The sequence below is a fragment of the Mandrillus leucophaeus genome, unplaced genomic scaffold (assembly GCF_000951045.1).
Source record: "Mandrillus leucophaeus isolate KB7577 unplaced genomic scaffold, Mleu.le_1.0 Scaffold649, whole genome shotgun sequence".
In the NCBI taxonomy this organism is placed as follows: Eukaryota; Metazoa; Chordata; class Mammalia; order Primates; family Cercopithecidae; genus Mandrillus; species Mandrillus leucophaeus.
Genome location: NW_012107019.1, coordinates 822,623 through 834,793, shown reverse-complemented (window position 1 = coordinate 834,793; position 12,171 = coordinate 822,623). Strand labels below are relative to the sequence as shown.

General features: G+C 45.8%; 1 protein-coding gene across 1 annotated transcript in view; it reads right to left on the bottom strand.

Moving 5' to 3' along the window:
• The window catches only part of SLC20A2 (solute carrier family 20 (phosphate transporter), member 2), a 127,527-nt gene that overhangs the window by 83,880 nt on the left and 31,476 nt on the right, over nucleotides 1-12,171 (bottom strand). Inside the window, exons 2-3 of the mRNA XM_012001058.1 lie at nucleotides 6,166-6,722; nucleotides 5,165-5,201 (exon numbers count right to left, since the gene is read on the bottom strand). Coding sequence (XP_011856448.1) covers nucleotides 5,165-5,201; nucleotides 6,166-6,458 — 330 coding nt within the window. The 5' untranslated portion in view covers nucleotides 6,459-6,722. The remainder of the gene's footprint in view (nucleotides 1-5,164; nucleotides 5,202-6,165; nucleotides 6,723-12,171) is intronic.

Here is a 12,171-nt window from a genome sequence, read left to right as displayed (position 1 = left end):
GCGGAACCTACAGATTGAAGGACAAAAACCCATCAGATACAGAGTACAAGGGTGCAGACACCAAGGGAAGAAATCGAAATGTTCTCAATAACAACATCTTTCAGAGTTTAATTTTCTGTGAATTGTTTCTTTACAAAGTGCTACAGCCTGGACAAAAATCAATCAATTAACCTCAGTTAAAGGAATGCTTCTCCCTTCCTCAACACAGAGGGGACAGGGATGTTGGTTATTTATTTATTTACTTATTTTTTGAAGCCAGTCCTGCTCTGTTGCCCAGGCTGGAGTGCAGTGGCCTGATCTCAGCTCACAGCAACCTCTGTCTCCTGGGTTCAAGCAAGCCTATCTGGCTAATTTTTGTATTTTTAGTAAAGATGGGGTTTCACTATGTTAGCCAGACTGGTCTCGAACTCCTAACCTCAAGTAATCTACCCACCTTGGCCTCCCAAAGTGCTGGGATTACAGGCGTAAGGCATCATGTCCGGCCAGATTATGCATTTAAAGGCACGTCTCCTGGTGCTACACACTGGCTGCCCTTGTCATTTTTCAGTGAGGGTGCTGTGGATGAACTAGTTCTGGGGTGAAGTTTGGCCAAAACCAAGCAAGAGATTAAAGTCTCAAATGAACACAGAAAGACAAGAAAGGCAATATATTGGGAAAAGATTTTGTTGTAGTTATGCCTTACAGTCAGTCATATAATGAAAAGGACTAGATATTGGCTAGGTTATATTATCTATAAAAGAGAGTATAATACCATGTTGCTTTTTTCTTTTCTTTTTTTCTTTTGTAGAGACAGGGTCTCACTCTTGCCCAGGCTGGAGTACAGTGGCACAATCATGGCTCACTGCAGCCTTAAACTCCTGGACTCAAATGATCCTACTGTCTCAACCTCCCAAGTAGCTGAGATTACAAGTGTGCACCACCACACCTGGTTAATTTTTAAATTTTTTTGCAGAGACAGGATCTTGCTATGTTACCCAGGCTGGTTTTGAACTCCTGGCCTTAAGCAATCCTCTTGCTTCAGCCTCCCAAAGCCCTGGGATTACAGGCATGAGCTGCCACACTCAGCTAATTTTTAAAATTGTTTGCAGAGACAGGGGTCTTGCTATGTTGCCCTGGCTGGTCTTGAACTCCTGGGCTCAAGCCATTCTCCCGCCATGGCCTCCCAAAGTGCTGGGATGACAGGCTCTGCATAGCCCACACTGCTTTTTGATGGTGCCTCTCGTATGAGAAGTAACTATGATATTTAACCCAAATTTGGGCATCTGCTCTCAGATCCTGCCCAGAATGTTGGACCTTTTATTTGTATGTCTGATTCCTCATTGTTAAGAGGTTCTCATTAGTGTTGGCTTTGTGTCCTTTTACCTCAATTTCACCAACTCTTTTCTAGGTTTAATGTTTTTCTAGGTTACAGTTCACTTCAGATATTTTCATAAGCAGATCAGATTTTGTAGTGAGTATTAAAAGCATCAACTGGGAGAGATCACTTTCAGAAGCAGTTGTTGAAAAGCTCCCATGGAACTGTAGGGGAACAAAGGGCCTGGCTGATAAGCTGGGCACGTTATTAATCCCGAATGTTAATTCTGGAAACCTGGTTGCCTGGCAGCAGCAGCACTTTTCAGGGAACCCCTGGTATTTCCTTCAAAGGCATCTGAGTTGCAGAAGGATCATTTATGGCTGTGCAGGACCCAGTTTATGAAGCAACACACACAGCTGCTCCCATGAGTGCTAGGCGTGCTGACCTTTGAGCTGAGGCTGGCTGTGACCCTGTGTCAATCCCTAAGGCGTGCTTTGGGAGGAGAAGGGGCTAGCCTGGTGCTGCCAAACCCATATTAGGCTCCATGGCAGCGCCAGGCCTACCCGCAGACACGTCCTTAAGCCTCCACATCTGAGCCCTGGGCTCCTCGGGGACTAGTGGTTTTAAAAAGAGAGCCAGGGTTTGGAGCATGTTTCATAGCACAGATTCATAGCTTAGAAAATACATGATACGGTTTATATTCTTTTTTTTTTTTTCTTTGATTCGGAGTCCCACTCTGTCACCCAGGCTGGAGTGCAGTGGTGCAATCTTGGCTCACTGCAAGCTCTGCCTCCTGGGTTCACGCCATTCTCCTGCCTCAGCCTCCCGAGTAGCTGGGACTACAGGCACCCGCCACCATGCCCAGCTAGTAGAGATGGGGTTTCACCGTGTTAGCCAAGATGGTCTGGATCTCCGGACCTCGTGATCCACCCACCTTGGCCTCCCAAAGTGCTGGCATTACAGGTGTAAGCCACCGCGCCTGGCCTATATTCTTACAATTGAAATAATCTCATGATGTGAAACAATGATATCAACCTACCCAGTTGAATTCAGACCATAAGATTTGTCCTTCCTGAAAGCTGTTCTATTTTCTGTGGCTGACTTTACAAAATATATCCTGGAGCAGGAGAGTTTGTAAAGAAAGGTAGGGAGTAATGGGACCACCTGTGAGGCTAGCAGGGAGGGGAGGAGAGAGGGGGCAGCTGAGGGAGGGCCTGGCGGGGCCAGGAAATACCTGCAAGAGGGCCTGGGAGTAGGTGATAGCACTTTAGCCTCAGGGATGTCTGAAGATAAATGGGATCACGTTAGTGTCAGGAAGAACAGAGGGGAAAAGATACTTTAATGTAAGATAATGGCATCTGACAGAGGAAAGAGATGAAGCATGGGATAAGAGTGCAAGACACAACCTAGGGAAAGTGGGGAGATGGGCATCTCAGAGGCCACCATTCCCGTGCAGAGGAAAGAAACGGCAGAGCAAAGGCTCAGGCTCCAGGGAGGTTGCCGGGCAGGTGTGAGGTGGCAGAGTGTGGCTGGGCAGAGGGAGCTGGAAGAGGGCTGTGTGCTTCTTAAGGGGTTCGAGGAGCTGGCTCGTTTGTGCTAGTGTGGGTCTTTCCACAAAAAGATGCAGAGTTTTGAATTCTCAGACTTTTGGAACCATTGCTGGTTTCCTACAAAATGGACAGACTACTGCTTTAGGGCTGAGCTAGTCCCACATGATGACTTGTTCAGGACGTTTTGCTGGCAGCAATAATTTCTACCCAACCACCTTAACTCTTAACACAACTCTGTCAGGAAGCACAGATGCTCAGGGGCTTGGGGAGAAGTGACTAAAGGAGAAAACAAAAGAATCAAACAGAATAGAATTAAGGACAGGGGGAGAGAGGGAGAAGAAAAAAGGACTGTTGGATTTAGAAGCAGAAGACTGGAGAATTCAGGCATCTGGACAGAATCAGCTGTGGTTTTGGCCAATGGTAATTACACCACCACCTTAAATTTATAGCTCCCAGGGCAAAGACCCCAATTTTACAAATCTAGGTAACTCACACAAATTCCCAACAAAATAAGCTTTGAGATTCATTTAACCACATAACAAAAAAAAAAAAGTTTAAAAACCAAAGCAAACAAAATCAAGTTATTCAAGCAAAACCCCAAATTGCTTTGGTAAACCCAAATTCTAGTTGAGGTAAGTATCCTTCATTCTTTCAGTAAAGAGCCAAACGGCAGGGGTGGGGAACGGAGAAGTGAAAAAAGTTATCCTGTCCGCAGGAAGAGTCAGCAGATGAGGCCCTGTTCATGAACCCTCCAGTCACACGGAGGTCTTCAGCGTGGCCTCCCTAACAAATTTCTTTAATAAGCAGCACCATGCCTCTAAGGTTTATTCATCAAAAGGAAAAAAACTTAGTTAAGATTTAACTTTGTGGCCAGGCATGGTGGCTCACGCCTGTAATCCCAGCACCCTGGGAGGCTGAGGTGGGAAGATCACGAGATTAGGAGTTCGAGACCAGCCTGACCAACATGGTGAAACCCCGTCTCTACCAAAAATATAAAAATTAGCTGGTTGTGATGGTGGGTGCCTGTAATCCCAGCTACTCAGGAGGCTGAGGCAGGAGAATCGCTTGAACCAGGGAGGCGGAGGTTGCAGGTCAGCCGAGATCACGCCATTGCGTTCTAGCCTGGGCAACAGAGTGAGATTCCATCTCAAAAAAAAAAAAAAAAGAAAGAAAAAGATTTAATTTTGTCAGTGTTTTTCTTGATTTGTCCCATACTTTCAACACATCTAGTCAGATTTTCCTGACTAGAAAAATCTTAATTTCCGCTTGATGGAATTAAATCTTAGATCTCTATCACAACTAAAAAGGTGAATTTTACAAATAATGGTTATTTTTCTAAGGTAAATTTCCATTATATCTGACTATGCTGAGATATACATACGTTCCGTGAAGGTAAGTAAAATTCAATAATGACTATAGTTGCTGGAATAAAGGTGATCTTGAACCTGATTTTTTTTTTTTTTCTTTTGAGACAGGGTCTGACTGTGTCGCCCACGCTGGAGTGCAGCGGCACAATCACAGCTCACTGCAGCCTCAATCTCCTGGGCTCAAGCAATCCTCCCACCTCAGCCTCCCAAACAGCTAGGACTATAGGCATGTGCCACCACGCCCAGCTAATTTTTTAATTTTTTTTGTAGAGACAGGGTCTCCCTATGTTGCCCAGGCTGGTCTCAAACTCCTGGGATCAAGAGGCCCCCGTCTTGGGGGGCCTCCCAAAGTTGAACCTGACATCTTTACAACACAAAGCGTCAAGCTGAGAAGTAGGAGCTCCTTGGCATGTGTTACCGGCCTACAGTGCTTGGGAAATATGGAATTTCTTAGTACACCAGGCTGCTTCTGATCAAACGCCTTTGGAACAAAATGAGATTGGGCCATTGTAAACTTGGTCAATAATCTCTAAATTCTGGGTGTTTAAGAAATGCAAGTGACAGGCCAGGCGTGGTGGCTCATGCCTATAATCCTAGCACTTTGGGAGGCGAAGGTGGGTAGATTGCTTGAGTTCAGGAGTTCAGCGCTAGCCTGGCCAACATGGTGAAACCCTGTCTCTACTAAAAATACAAAAATTAGCCAGGTGTGGTGGCACATGCCTGTAGTCTCAGCTACTCCGGAGGCTGAGGTGAAAAAATAGCTTGAACCCGGGAGGCAGAGGTTGTAGTGAGCGGAGATCATGCCATTGCACTCTAGCCTAGGCCACAGAGCAAGACTCTGTCTCAAAAAAAAAGAAAAAGAAAAAGAAAAAAAAAGATAAAATGTAAGTGACAAAATAAAGAACTCGGGAATCGTGGAATGTGGCTGTATTCTCAGTATACCAGCATCTTACCTCCTGCTGCAGGACTCTTCCTACAAGAGGATATGTCCTGTTGAAAGCAGAAGGTGGCAGAATTCCTCTCTAACCCTCTTCTCCCTAACCAAATTACCCGTATACATCAGCTGTCTGTTGTGCCGTCATCTCTACCTAGAGGCAAGCAGAGAAAGAATCCTGTCAGCTGCACTTAACACACGCCCGCCCGGAAGGTTCTTTTCCGTCGTAGCGAGGGCGGTGATGGGAGGACCCACAGGGCTGGGATCTGTGTCTGCCTAGGCCATGGGGAAATCACTCTGTCCAACCAGCCACTCTGCTTATTCACACAGTTCACACACCTCCACACTTCATCTAGACAACTTGAAACTGCAATAAAAGGTCATGCTATCACCAGGCAACACGTACATTATTTTTTGGCCAGAAAACAAAACAAACATACCAAATGGAGCTCCCAGAGGTAGAATCAGAAAATCAAAACAAAAGTCGACAAAAGGATGACAAATAATGTAAGAGACCAGAATTTCTTGAAACACACGCACTTAAGATTTATTTGGTAACTTCTTTAGAACTTAAACTGTGAATATAAAAGTTAGACTAATAAATATTATTTTTGACATCCAAGTTTTCAAAACATTGCCTCCTAATTGATGAAAAACCTTAAGAAAAAAATCTAAATCAACCTTCCTGGAAACTTAGACAACTTTCAAAGAACTCTAAAATAATAAAGCGCTGTTCTACAAAGATCTTTTTCTGTTCTTTCTGAAAATTATTCACTTAGCTGAAATCTATTTTAGCAACCAAATTTGCTCAAAACTTGAGAAAATAAATGGTTGCCTGATATTTAAACACTTTAAAAATAATAAATTAATATGCAGAAAGCAAAAATAAGAAAGTAAATATGAAACATCCAACCAGTTTTTGAAAAGCCAAAGCAAAAATCACATTTATGGATATGGGCAAAGTACTGTAGGGAAGCGGGTCAGTGGGCGGATGTCCCATCGGCGTAGAGAAGAGGCTACTCACCAACCATGGCACTAACTTCCCCAGCCATGAGCGTCTCCACCGTCTCGTTGTACAGGTTCACGTCAATGATACCTTTGCGAATGGTTTCTCCTACTTTGGCTCCTAGTAATACGGAGCCGGTGGTTTCAAATATTGAAGCTAAAATGCACGCCTGCCTCAAGGTCACCACACCAGAGCCCACGGCCGTACCAAAGGAGTTGGCAACGTCGTTTGCACCAACAGAAAAGGCCAAGATGAAAGCTATGATGAAACCCAAAATGACCATCCACAAATACTCATCCATGGCCATTTTGGAAAGTGGGTGCCAGGTACTTTTCTTTTGCAGGAATATTTTAAATAAACAAAGCTTGAGGTTATAAACTTCGTAAGGCCAAGAGTTCTTGTAAACAGTGAGTTTGCTCTGGAAAGTGCTGGACAATGTTAGAGGCTGGACAAACTGCTAGCTGCTGGTTTGCAAACTACTGTCAGGACAGTTCATTTGGTTGTGTTCAGTCAGCGGTAAAACACATTCCATATTTTTCCTCCCGATCTGGGAAAGCTGTGATGTCTCCTCCTGTAGCAGAAAGGAAACAAAAGAAATCAATTATACTCAGCAACCTGTAACAGTTTGTTCTTTCAGAAATAAATGTTTTAAGCCTGCTAATGGGATCTAACTTTGGCATGTGACGGACCTAACCATAAAGCAATTCAAGGAAGATTATAATTAGGATAACCACCCCCAACCAAAAACAACAAAAAAACCTGGTTTCTAGAACTGTCAGGAGTTGAAGCATGCTTAATAACTACAGACTAATAGTAATCCTTACTAGGTTACATTGTTTTATGCAATTGGAAAAACATATTTGATCATTATTTTCAGCAAGGAACAATTGCCTCAAATGAGCAAAAGATTAAGAAATGAGAAATTTAGTTGCATGGTTTTTCAAATATGTGGAATGTGCCCAGTTTCCTGGAACAGCAATAACCAAATCTGAGTCTGTGATACCACTGGGTGTGGCCAACGACCCACCTCCACATTTATGCATACGCAGTGAACACAGTATGTTATCATGCATGGGTCTGGTAGAGTTTACAGGCCTGGCGAGAGGTCACTTATCTGGAGGGTGACCAAGGCAGGAACTGATGGGCCCCAGAGAGGAACACAGAAGCTGGGAGAATGAGGCAATCCTATCACGATGCCACTATCCCATCTCACTAGGAGGAAAAGTTAGAGGCCCCACCAGGGTCAGGAAGACCCTTCAGGCCTCCCTGCAGCTCACTGGCCTCAGCTCCTCTCCCCTCCCTCATGATGCCCTGGTGTCACTGTCCCCTTGCAATCCCTTGGGAAGACCAGGCACATTCTCACCTCAGGGCTTTTGTACCTGAGGATCCCTCTGCAGGAAGAATCTTCCCCCACAGCTGCACGGCTCCCTCCTCCCTGCATTCAGGTGCCTGCTCAAATGTCAAATGTAAGAGAGGCCTCCCCTGACCCCAGAAGGAGCAGCCCTTCCCCCACGCCACTGTTTCTGCTTCTGAGAGGGAAAGGAGATGCCACAAGATACATCCATGAAGTAAAAATGTCACTGCAAGCTTCGTAATTATGGTATTCTATTATTGGACAGCCAAGGCACTGTATATTTTCTTTGAATGGTATCAAGCATATAAACGCTTGAGTTGAACTGAATAAATACCACACCATATACAATATAATAATCTGACCCATCAATAACGTTATTTAAAGGGAAAAATCAGGACACACAATTTTATGTACACTGTGATTATGGCAATGTTGAAAATGCATATAAAAGGCTGGGTGCAACGGCTCACGCCTGTAATCTCAGAACTTTGGGAGGCCGAGGTGGTTGAATCACTTGAGGTCAGGAGTTCGAGACCAGCCTGGCCAATATGTGAAACCCCATCTTTACTAAAACTACAAAAATTAGCTGGGCCTGGTGGCAGATGCTTGTAATCCCAGCCACTCGGGAGGCTGAGGCAGAAGAATTGCTTGAACTTGGGAGGCAGGGGTTGCAGTGAGCCAAGATCATGCCACTGCACTCCAGCCTGGGTGACAGAGCGAGACTCCATCTCAAAAATAAAAAATAAAAATAAAAAATAATAATGCATATAAAAATACCAAAGAATATATACTAAAATTATAACAGAGGTTGAACAGCAAGGTTATAGACAATTTTTTCCCTTTCCTCCCCAAACTATATACTGTGGTTACATGTTTTTCAAATGAAAATAATAAACAAATATACAAATATATTGAGCATCATCAATGTGCAATGCTATAAGCACACAATGAAACAGAAAATATACACTGATAGTTGTTATCATTTCTAAGATTTTTCAGCCTATGCAATTTTGGAGATTCAGATCCCAAGTGAGACAAATGAAAAGACCACTCTAAGGGCAAAAGACAACATTCCACTGAAAGAGTATTTTATTAATATAACAGGCACACTAAATCTATACATGAAAATCAAAACTTTAAAAATTGGGGGCCAGTATGATCTATCTCAAGATATAAACAAATTCTTGATAAAATCTTGTTTGCCGGGCTACCTTGCCAATAGGGCAAACATGAACAATATTCAATTACTGACTGTGAAATATGGCAATGAACAAAAATGGATGTGGTCCTGGCACATCTGGGAAGTCCAGTGAAGGAAACAGACACTAATCATATCAACACATAAATGTCTATAAACTGGTGACAAGAACTATGCAGGTAGGAGATGGTGCCACACAGTGTTGTGAGAGCACAGCCGGTGGGACGTGGTGTAGCAGGCAGCAAAGGCTCACCTGAGACCTTAGACGGCCAGAGTCATGCTGGGCCTGGTGTGGGAGGTGCGGGGGGAACACTCATTCCAGATGGTTCTCATGGTGGGAAGGAGGGGCCTGGAGGCAGGCCAGGGTGAGAGGAACCAGGATGAAGGTCGGGTGGGTCTGGTTAAAGACTGGCCACCATGTGGACAGTGGGGTGCCACTGAAGGGTTTTAATCAGAGAGGGGTACTGGCGTGACCAGACTTGGCTTTTCTTTTTTTCGCTCTGTCACCCAGGCTGGAATGCAGTGGCACAAGCATGGCTCACTGCAGCCTTAACCTTCCAGGCTCAAGCGATCCTCCTGCCTCAGCCTTCTCAGCAGTTGGGACTACAGGCATGCGCCACCATACCCTGCTAATTTTTAAATCTTTTGTAGAGATGGGGGTTGCCCTATGCTGCCACGGCTGGTCTCAAACTCCTATCCTCAAGTGATCCTCCTACCTTGGCCTCCCAAAGTGCTGGGATCACAGGTGTGAGACACCATGCCCGGCCCAGACTTAGGAATTTTTCTGTTGTTTTTGAGACAAAACAAAGTCTCACTCTGTCGCCCAGGCCGGAGTGCAGTGGCGCAATCCTGGCTCACTACAACCTCTGCCTCCCGGGTTCAAGAGATTCTCCTGCCTCAGCCTCCCGAGTAGCTGGGACTACAGGCACCCGCCATCATGCTTGGCTAATTTTTTTGTATTTTTGTAGAGATGGCATTTCACCACGTTGGCCAGGCTGTTCTTGAACTTCTGACCTCAGGTGATCCACCCCACTTGGCCTCCCAAAGTGCTGGGATTACAGGCGTGAGCCACCACACCAGGGCCCAGAAGATCCTTCTGGCTGCAGTGTGGTGACCACGTTGGATAGAAGGCAAGCAAAAACATGGAGGATGAGTCAGGAGCCCGTTGCATGGCTTAGGCATGAGACGAAGCATCTGGGACCAGGGTATGGATGGTGGTGGGTGGGAAGGAATACCATGATTTAAGAGAACTGCAGCGGCAAAATCCAACAGGACCAGATGGTGGATTAAACATGGGGGTGGAGAGAGGATAGATGGTTTATGGAACTGAACTGAAAAATACCAAGTAGATTTTTCTTCTCTTTCGCATTGTTTTCATTTTTGCTTTTCGGGGCTAGGATAGGGTCTGACCACAGGTGGGCTTTTCAATGGGTGAACCAGGCGGGTTTACTGTGTGTGTGGTTTTTTTTTTTTTTTTGAGATGAAGTTTTACTCTGTTGCCCACGCTGGAGTGCAGTGGCGTGATCTCTGCTCACTGCAAGCTCCGCCTCCCGGGTTCACACCATTCTCCTGACTCAGCCTCCCAAGTAGCTGGGACTATAGGTGCCCGCCACCATGCCCGGCTAATTTTTTTGTTTTTTCAGTAGAGACGGGGGTTTCACCATGTTAGCCAGGATAGTCTTGATCTCCTGACCTCATGATTCGCCCGCCTCAGCCTCCCAAAGTGCTGGGATTATAGGCTTGAGCCACCGTGCCCGGCCGGTTTACTGTGTCTTAATGGACGATTCCCTTGCTGTGCACCTTGAATATGGCAGTGGCTGTACTACTGTACATGTTGTCAAAACTCGTGAAACTCACACAGGTGAACCACAGGAGCGCCGTGGGTGGGAAGAGTGGCGGGCACAAGCCCCCGAGCAGCTTCGCCCTGGCCTGGTTTTGCTTGGGGAGGTTGTGAATCACTTTGATGTTCCCCTTGGCACTGTGTCAGCCCGGAGATCCCCTCTCCTACTTAAACAGTCTTAGACAACTCATTTCCACAACTGTGCCTATGCTCTTTAACGCGGCTTTTCTCCTTCACACTCACACCCTCAGCCCACCAGCTTAAGTCCAGCAAGCACCTGCCTAAGGAGAAAGGCTTGCCACCTTCTTTCCTCTCTGTGGTTACAAAAGGAACATTTGTTTCTCCTGTGTGGAGAAGGGCAATGAGCACAGGACCTGCAATCAGGGACTCTAGGTCCATTCCCGTCCGGCCAGCTCCTGGCTATGCAACCCTGGGTAAGTCACCTCAATGACTCACCTGAACCGTGGAGACTGTGGCAGATGCCTCGCCACCGGTTACATGCAAAGAAGGCCCAAGCTCAATTCCAGCAATCAATACGTGGTGACTATTACCATTCTTAGCAGATAAAGCCCTGGGGCGAAGGTCAGGAAGCATAAGGTCCTGTCGCAGTTCTGTTCCTCTCTAGTGGCTGACCCTGGGTACCTCACACACACTTTTTGAATTGCGGCATCTATAAAATGGGGATAGTGACAGCGCATGCACTTTACAGAATTATTGTGAGGATCAAACTTAATTGCGCAGAAGTGTTTCGCCTCAAGCAACTTGAAGTTACTGGCATCACTGTTGTCACAGGAAGAATAACAAACAAGAGGTTCCCAAATCCTTCTGAAAGGATCTTTCTCAGGCAGCCCTGTGCCCCACTCTCTTCCCAGTCCTGTGGGTTTCTCCAGCCTCCTCCCTTAGACCTGCTCTTCTTCCTCAACATGCAGACTCTGACCTTGTTTTTGGTTAAAGACTGACACACGTTGTGAGGGATAGGGACTTTCTTTTTTTTTGAGATGGAGTCTTGCTCTGTGGCCCAGGCTGGAGTGCAGTGGCGCAATCTCGGCTCACTGCAACCTCCATCTCCCGGGTTCAAACAATTCTCCTGTCTCAGCTTCCCAAGTAGCTGGGATTACAGGCACGCCCCACCATGCCCAGCTAATTTTTGTATTTTTAGTAGAGACAAGGCTTCACCATATGGGTTGGTCAGGTTGGTCTTGAACTCCTGACCTTGTGAACTGCCTGCCTCGGTCAGCCTCCCAAACTGCTGGGATTACAGGCACGAGCCACTGCACCCAGCCTGGACAGGGACTTTTTAAGGGAAGAAGGGAGACAAAGAGAAACACTAAAAGGGTGCTAAGAAAAAAACCACTCAACATGGTAAAGACACTTTGGAAAACTATTGGCAATTTGTTTTTCTTTTTTTTCTTTTTTTCTTTTTGAGATGGAGCCTTGCCCTGTCACAGGCTAAAGTACAGTGGCATGATCTCGGCTCACTGCAATCTCGACCTCCTGGGTTCAAGCAATTCTCCTGCCTCAGCCTCCCGAGTAGCTGGGACTATAGGTGTGCACCACCACGCCCAGCTAATTTTTGTATTTTTAGTAGAGACGGGGTTTCACCATGTTGGCCAGGATGGTCTCGATCT